Below are 8,904 nucleotides of genomic sequence, written 5' to 3' on the forward strand. Positions count from 1 at the left end.
AAAAAAAAAAAAAATAATAATAAATAAATAATAGTTGCAAATTGGAAATCATAACTCCAACAGTGATTACAGAACAATGGGATATTGTCCGTTTGCAACCTCATTCCATCTGCCCACTGGTAGACTATTAATCCGATAGAACATATTTACCAGACATTAAGTCTCTTTCCAAATAACTTGACATTGTTGAGATGTGTGACAGCTCTTTCCACAGCATATTCATCACCCATTTCAACCAGTGCCGTGCCTGGAATAGTCTTCATAAATTTCACCTAAGACAGATAAGGGAAAAAATTACTTTGCAACAAGCAGCCCAACCAAGAGTTTTATAAGTTATTAGGAAATATTTTTAGACCATCTCAGCCAGGCTTTTTCCAAAACAATTAAAATGACTAGAGAGTTTCCAAGTTTCTAATAAATTGTGCCTTACCTTCTCAATGTTTCCATACAAGCAGAACAGGTTGAAGACCCTTGAACAGTTCATCTTTAGCTGATGCAACCCACTAACCATGACAACTGACCCAGAAGGATTTCCACCATGCATGTAAGAGGAGGATGCCTGGGGCAACGGATAAGCAACAAGTTCTGGAGTGTCCCGAGATCCCATTCGGTACCGGCTCGGCAAGGGCAACAAAGGACCATGTGACCCTAAGGAGATGAAAGACCATGCTTTCATATTGTTTGAAACAAGTTTCACTACTTAATCATGCATTAAAAGCCCACACACGTAATGCATATTTAAAGGGGGGAAGGGAGGAAGACAACGTTACAGCAGTTTCCATTAATTCTTTTTCCAATTAAAAAAACCAAAAATGGAAGAACAAACAAACAAACAAACAAAACCCCTCTTAAATTCCTTTTAACGTTCCAGGTCTCTTCTTAGTTTACCAGACAAGAAGGAAGGAGCTGTTTCATGGTATTGTTTTTATACACAAGTGAAAAAAGGTATTTCAGTAATTATAAAAATAGTATCTTCCCTGCACCATACAAAATATTTGAACATAAACCTATCAGAAGAAATATTTAAAATAAACCTTCAGCAATATTGCAATGTGTACTTATAGAGCTACATGACACCAAGAAAGAACATTACAAAGTAGGGAAAACAAACCAAAAGGAGTGAACTTTTAGTCAGAGGTCAGGAGAGGAGATGACAGCTCTTTTTCAGAGACGAGATTAAGTCAGAAGACTGCCTTTCTACAAACAGCTCACTTGGAAGAAACAGGAATACTTAAACCCCTGCATTAATGCAAAATGAAGCTGTCCTATTTTCCACTACAGGTAAAGTGACAAGTTTCACTGAAATAGACAATTTTTTTTTTTTTTAAATGAAGAGACATTACTGGTATGCAATACTTCTGTTTATAGAAAACATGAGTATTACAGACCAAGAAGAGGATCCCTGTTCTTCTGAGAGAAAAATAATATGAAATTCACATAAGCCAAGTATAAAAGGAACCTTTTGTCCTATTTTCCCCAGCAAAAAGCAGTATTGAAAGGGAGACAGTGGTATAGGAGGAGACAGCCACATTACTTAAGGTAGAAGGGTGTATCAGAAGAATGAAAAAAGAACATCAGTGAATACAAGGTGGAACTTGGAAATTCTGGAGATTTGAAGAACCTTTGGAAAGAGTAGGTAGAAGGTCAACCCACATTGTAAAATATCACAAATACATTTGCAAAGAAAGATGCAAGACAAATCACATTGCATCTGACAGTTAAGAGCGTAAATAACTAGAAAAGCCACATCTAACTGGGGACACTAGTTTCTCAACCCCGAGGTCTTGGTCCAACACATGAAAGTGACAGCAGATCTTCATCTGCACTAGTAACATCTACAGCACTAATTCCAAACCATCGTTCTTATACAGTCACATAGCTATACCTTTTCAAAATTAGCTAAATTAGAAGAAACGCAAAGCCCACAATTCACAGCTTTGCATGCAAGAACATCAAAGAGCTCTGTGTTGCATCAAACCACTGATCAAGCTACGTTGCCGTTTTTCAGAAAACTGCTTTCCCAGTACAGATGTCATTTTCCATCCATTGCTAGGGTGATGGCAGCTGAAAAGAAACATTCTTCCAGAGAATAAATTTGTAGAGCCAGATGCTCTCCGTGAAAGGAAGAAGTACAGCAATAAATGCACATAGATTTCAGTGAATCACTAGCATTTTCAGAACGTGGACCGACAGCACTGCACGTACAGCACAACAGTGAACTACTCATGCTGTAGGGGTCCACAGTTAAGCATTGATTGAACATTTAGAATTCCCCATAACATGTAAAGAAATCATAACCACCTGTCATCCTATGTTACTTACCATAACCATCATGTCTAAATGATGATGGGTGCTCTCCCAAAATAGCTTGCCTCTGGCGGCCCTTCCCTCTGTCTAACATGTGGGAAGGGAAAGAAAACAGTTTAGTATGCACAACTACGCACTTGCTTTCTCCAGTTAAGACACAAAGCTTCTAGTTAAGAAGCAAAAAAAGTAATTTGAGTCCTTGTTAATTTTATAAACAATTTCTCATTCTTTATACATCTAAAACCACAAGCTGTAGCCCTGGGACACCAAAATTAAAAGACTGCCATCTGTATAACAAATTGCACTTAAGTTGATTGGGGGCAGTGGCCAATGAGGAGATGCAGACATTTAAAGTTTATGGAAATACCCAATAGTTTTCCTAAACAGACACCACACATTAGTATAGATAACACCATACAGCAGGATTTACCTATGTGTCTCTTAAAACAAATTTGAAATGCAGTACTTTTGAAAGACAGTACCTGAATCATAATATTAGCTTCAACAGCAACACATTTTCAAAGTGGGCTTCTTTCAAGAAGTTTCAGCATAAGCCAACAACAACCTGTATTACATGGTTTCATAATCAGTAAACAGAGAGTATTACATACGTGTACATATATATTTACAGAACACCTACTGATTTATGGGCATGCTGAAAGGATTGTACATTATTGCATTATCAGCAGCACGTAACAGTTCAGTTGAAGGAAAACATCACTGAATAATGCACTTAAACAACGGTCAATCCTTTAAGAAAACCCAGTTCTCTAGGATATAAAGTTAAGCAAGGGGTCTACATTACTGGAGGAAAGCAGTGCATCACAGCCAAAGCTGTATTATCTAATCAGATCCATGCTGCATGACAAAGAAAATCTAAACTTCCAGATTTCTTTGTGGTAAGCAGCAATTGATTTCTCACAATTAAAAAAGCCACGTTGAAAAGACAGGGCAAGACACTTATCAGTGTATGATAGTTCCCAGGAAATTTAAGTATGACTGTTGAAAATGCCAACTCCAGTCCAGTGCAGCTGGAAGTATTTCCCCTGAAAAACAGGAACTATTCCCATTAGACAACACAACAGTGGGAGATGAAAACACATGTGCCCTCTCTGCTCAGGATTTTGAGGAGAGGTTCAAAGTGAGATATTTACTTTGGCAATAAAGCCTGAAGAGAGAACAGTGCTGAGTGCCTTCAAATATATAGAAGATTACTTTTGTCAAGTTTTGTTTTTCTATTCCCTTTTCAGGGTAACAGCTCTGGTTCTTGGCTCTAGAAAGCAAATGGACAGTCATATCAAGTATTTTGAGCATTTAAACTGTATGCAGTAATCATCTTTCAGAAAAATCAAGTTTATAATTCCAGTCTGTGGAGTTAAATCCTTTGAAACTGCACACAGTAATATAGTAAAGGACCATATTCTTCAAATAAAGAATTCTGGGAGAACACAGTTTGACAAATATTTCCTCCTTGTGATGGTGTAGCCCACTGCTCTCTCCTTGCCCCATACTTGTTCCTTCCTTGAACAAAGTCCCTCAATTGTGCCAGTACAAATACTTGTGCAAACAGGCATTGAAACATGAGTACTGATCTGTGTTAAAAATAATTCTGAAAGGAAAGATTCTTTATAATCTTGTTTAAGTTTGGGGTTTGTTATTTTTTGGTTTTGTTTTTAAATCAGGTCCTGGAGTCACTGTGTATGCTGGTATTACCACCAAAAGAAATGCTCCGAACTACAGTCTGAACTTTCCAGCTAAAAGCAAGTAGAATACTACAAGTCAGGTGGGTTTTTCAGTTCAATCTAATGCAATATGGGTTCATAGCAGCAGGCACCTTGTTAGGAAGTTTACTTAAGTGGAGAAATACTATGGGGAAGTCTGTAATTTGTTACCATAAAGAACTAAAAACAGTTATTTAAAAAAAAAAAGAGTCATTAGCAAAATGCATTTCCTTCCTAAGATTTGAGGCGGGGGTGCAAAATTCTGAAAGGATGTATTAGCATGCTTGTTCTCAGAATGAAATTCCTTTGAGCTAAGACCTTGTTTGCTGCAGTCAGATCCCTACAGTTCAGGTCACATTAAGTTCAAAAGCCAAATTACACTGCTGCAACAGTAAGTTGAAGCACAAATACGAAAAATCTCTTTCTCAAAAAAAAAAAAAAAAGAGTCCTGGATTACTTTATGGGCAAAATTGCTCTAGATGCCTGCTTTCTTAAGTACATTTCAGTGTTCATTCAACAATTTATATTCCCATTTTCTAGATAAATGGATATGGGCCACAGTAAATGAAAAATCATGCTATATACAATATAGCATGACATACAGATATATGTATATAATACAAGTCTAACCCTTCCTCTTCCTCTTATGTGTAGTAGAGTGACGTATAGGAAATAGAGACAGGCTGTCAAAGTAACAAAAGGAAAACAAGAGAGTAGTGTGAAAGTTCTTGAGAAAGAGCAAGTCATACCCACCCTAAGTTTTTCATTTTCCACTGTTTTCTCTAGCTTGGGGAACATTTAGTTCATACAGCCATATCTATCTGCAGACCAATTACATAATGTAATTAGATGCACAATGTTACAAGTCAGCCTCCAAACACTGCAATGATCAAAAGATATAAGGGTCAAATTAATCCTTCAGATTTTTCAAATTCAAACCTTCAGATTTTTTTCTTGCCCTTGAGTTTCTTCAAAATTCCTTTTTTAACTCAGGAATTTGAGAAAAAAAAATTTGAATCCTCATACAAATAGTCATAATCTACAAGCTGCAACCAATACTGTAGCTCCCTTGTTAACTTTTTACAAGAACTTCATTTTGAAAATTCAAGCCCTAAGTTTTTAGTTGTACAACAGTTTTACAAGCCCAGCGTCTCTGCAGAATTACTTTGAAAGTGCATACCACTTGAGACGGCCAAAGCCCTGGTTCTTATATAGCCTTTGATAAGTAGATACTCTATCTTGGACACATTGTCTTTGCTTTTCTAACTTTACATTGCACACATTATTGTACATAAGTTACTGAACACTGCACTCAATAGTTACAGATTTTTTTTTTTTTTTTAAAAGAAACACTTTACAGGAGTAAGGCTTCACAGCAGTTTGTCTTTACATATATAGTCATAGTTTCCACTGACATGAGTTAAGCTTAGTAATTTTTACAGCTGAGTACTTAAGAGACAGTATGCCTGTACCAATTATGAATCTCCCTATTTTAATACTTAAATATAACTGAGGGGACCTATCTGATATTGCACTGCTCAGTTCCAACTATCTACAGATAAGGATTAAATTTCCCTACTACTAGACAATATTTACACTGTTAAGACTGAATGCAACTCTCACATACAGCAAGTAATAAAAAGATTACAACGTCAATGATACCAACAAGAGAGGCTCTTAATTTTGGAGGTTCTCAATTTTTCAGTTGTAATTTTAAGGGAAATAAGACCAGCATACATACAAACTTGAACAGAATGGGTACAGTCTATCATGTTATTCATCCCATACAAATCTGAAGTACTGAAAGTGTCCTCCTTTAAAAACTTGTGGTGGTGGTGCATGCAGTATGCAGACAAGGTGAATTGCAAGTCTGAGTTTTTTCAGAGGGTTTTTTTGTTTGTTTGTTTGGTTTTTTTTGCTGATGCCGATGTGGTGCATGATGAAGTGTAGAGTCAGCCTGCTGAAGTCCTCTATCCTTCTTAATGCCTCGTCCAACATAGGGGAAAAGAGTCCTTTCGAAGGAGAAGCAGTGTGCAAGTTTGTAGTTTGTAAGGAATAGTCTGTACCAGGTTTCCTCTCCTCCAAAGAGAGAGAGCTGCTTGGAGAAATGCAAGTCCTTGAGAACTGCGAAGGTGCTTGCAGGTGTGGGCTCCTTGTTGAACTAAGTGGCTCAAGCACACAGCAGTAGGGGGCACTAGGGCTCAGGGTTAATTTCCTGGCTTGTGAACACAGCCTTCAGCAGCACTGGCTTGCTTTGAAATTACTATTGCGATACAGCCTGACCATGTATAAAGGATTGTCATTAGTACAGTCAAACATCTACAGCGATAACATATGAAAACCTACCTCGTCGGCCCAGATATGGTTTAGTGTAGTCCCAACTATCGTTGTCGTTTCTAATGACATTAAGTCGAGTTGGCTGTTCAAATAAAGTAAAAGTGAAAAAGGTTAAGTCTTGATTATATGTATTTTTCTAGTAAAATTAAAAAAGAAGGTCCAAGCATTACCCTCGCGTATTCAATTTTTAGTGTGCAGCATCCTGCATAGATATCTGCTCCATTGAGTGCAGCCTTCGCCTTCTGGGCACAAAATACTGATTCAAACATACACATCACGTTAAGGATATTTTCCCCCAGCTGTCTCGTTCATGTCCCTTTCTTCTGATACGGCTTTATTTTTGTAGCCTGCAGATATTTCACTATTGTATACCTTACAAGAACTCTATACAGACTTAAATATAAAATTACCAACAAGTATATATCAGCTCAACTTATGTTAAGCATCTGTTTTTGAGATGTAAGCAGCACATGATGACACCATTCATAAATCAGTAAATTCTTCAGCGTGGATTATACAGATGCAAGCTTTGTTTATGCTCTGAGCTTATGTTGTTTGGAAGGGGATATTCTGGTGGATTTAGTAATTTTCATCAGAGGACACGGGAAGTTCCCAGCAAGCCTAGAGAATATTTGAAGGGAAAGTTTTAAGGGAAAGTTCAAGCTGCATCATTTGGGAAGGGATCAGACCTCAGGAGCGAGAAGGCGTGACTTAACACAACGCATCCCTTCTCACAGCTAGCATTAGCTAGAGACTCATGGGTAGGGAGAACATGAACTCAGTAGTTTCTTCACAGCGAAAAGAACTAGGAAAGGGTACGCCCTTTTCAGCTTGTTAGCCAAATAAAACCACAGAACTAAGAGAGCTACTTTGAATGAACAAATAATCATCTTGCATCAAAAAATACAACAAGCAGATTGCTTTAAATCCACTGCTCAAGGCAGATGCGTGTACCAGACTCCAACATGTTTCATATCCTCTACACACTCCAAGATTAGTTCTACGACTAGCAGAAAAATGTACCTGAACCTTGGCACATGGCAATCCATGATCACATACATACTCAATAACATTATGGTGTCAGAAAGCCTGATCCTTTCAAAAGACCAGACATTTTGCGACATCCTTTGATACGATTTAGTGAAATTTTGGAAGTAGTCTGTATCAACAGCATATTCCTTTTGTTTTACCACATTCCTGTAGCCCAACTTCTTCCAAGGTGATGTAGGTTCACTGTGGAATTTAAGAGTGAGAAAAGTTAAGCTTCCCAGACCTCTAAGAAATTGTTTGACACTGGCTAGAACTGTGGGAGCACCTCTGCAAAAGTAATGGGTACTGCAATTAGCACTGAAATTTGAGTAAATTTTTTGAACTTTTCGAACAAGGCTTGTCTTGAAGCTCAGTTTTTTCCCCCGTCCCCTCCAAACTGTTTACCTACACTGCTGCATTACTTTGTTCACATTTGTGAGTTCTTGTTTTTAATAAAAGGCATGTTGCAGAATTTAATTCAAAGGACAGAAGTATGGTAGTTTCAGAGTATGTGCAGGATCCTCCCCACAACTTCCCTAATCTTTCACAAGATGCAGAATAACCCCCAACTGTACAAGTCATCTGATCCAGACAACACCGCTTACCACAAACTCGACACACTATCATAGTAAGTCAAACTACTGTCTATTAGGACACACAGTTTAAGTCTTCTACAGATAAACAGCAATTAGTTCGCTTTTATGAAAGTTAGGGAAATTCTTTTTGCCTGGAAATCATCAACGCAGCCACCGGTTAAGTCATATGTTACAGAAGTGACCCACTAATAAAGCCTGCCACATCGGTAGCATCTGAAATCACAAAAGAATTTCTGAGATTTTGGTACAATTTTGTCCAGATAACAGTTCAGCAATGGAGGGTAATCAGTCTCTAGGAAGAGGGCTATCAGAGTTTTATAAACTAAGGCGTAATCATATCAGACTTCGGACTTTGCAAACTGCAGTAACACATTAACAACTTTGAACATTCATCCTATGTACAACAACGCTATAAATACAGTAAACAGTAGGATAACAGAGCAGGGAATTTCTTCAACACATGATAAACAGGTCAAGGAGGCCTAAGTTGGTCTCGGGCTTTATTAAAGTCAGAATAGTAAGACAAGCAGTATATATTAGAACTATTTTAGAAGAGTCTAGAGAAGTCAGACTGCACCTCTGCAATCCCTTACCCATTTCTTGAGTATCAACACAGGCAGACACCATGAAACTTTTGTGCATAATGCATTGTCAAATCTATGACATATTTCATGTCTGCAATTATTAGCCTTAGAATCACAGAATCATAGAATAGTTTGGGTTGGAAGGGACCTCTAAAGGTCATCTAGTCCAACCCCCCTGCCGTGGGCAGGGACATCTTCAACTAGATCAGGTCGCTCAGAGCCCCATCCAACCTGGCCTTGAATGTTTCCAGGGATGGGGCATCCACCACCTCTCTGGGCAACCTGTGCCAGTGTTTCACCACCCTCAGCGTAAAAAATTTCTTCCTTATA

At 38.0% G+C, this 8,904-nt stretch overlaps 1 protein-coding gene across 1 annotated transcript in view; it reads right to left on the reverse strand.

The window, feature by feature from the left end:
- Positions 1 to 8,904, reverse strand: part of HNRNPLL (heterogeneous nuclear ribonucleoprotein L-like) — a 23,539-nt gene that overhangs the window by 4,687 nt on the left and 9,948 nt on the right. Inside the window, exons 4-8 of the mRNA XM_009333716.1 lie at positions 6,536 to 6,632; positions 6,375 to 6,447; positions 2,323 to 2,394; positions 431 to 648; positions 151 to 272 (exon numbers count right to left, since the gene is read on the reverse strand). Coding sequence (XP_009331991.1) covers positions 151 to 272; positions 431 to 648; positions 2,323 to 2,394; positions 6,375 to 6,447; positions 6,536 to 6,632 — 582 coding nt within the window. The remainder of the gene's footprint in view (positions 1 to 150; positions 273 to 430; positions 649 to 2,322; positions 2,395 to 6,374; positions 6,448 to 6,535; positions 6,633 to 8,904) is intronic.

This window comes from Pygoscelis adeliae, unplaced genomic scaffold (genome assembly GCF_000699105.1).
Source record: "Pygoscelis adeliae isolate BGI_AS28 unplaced genomic scaffold, ASM69910v1 Scaffold621, whole genome shotgun sequence".
Taxonomy (NCBI): Eukaryota; Metazoa; Chordata; class Aves; order Sphenisciformes; family Spheniscidae; genus Pygoscelis; species Pygoscelis adeliae.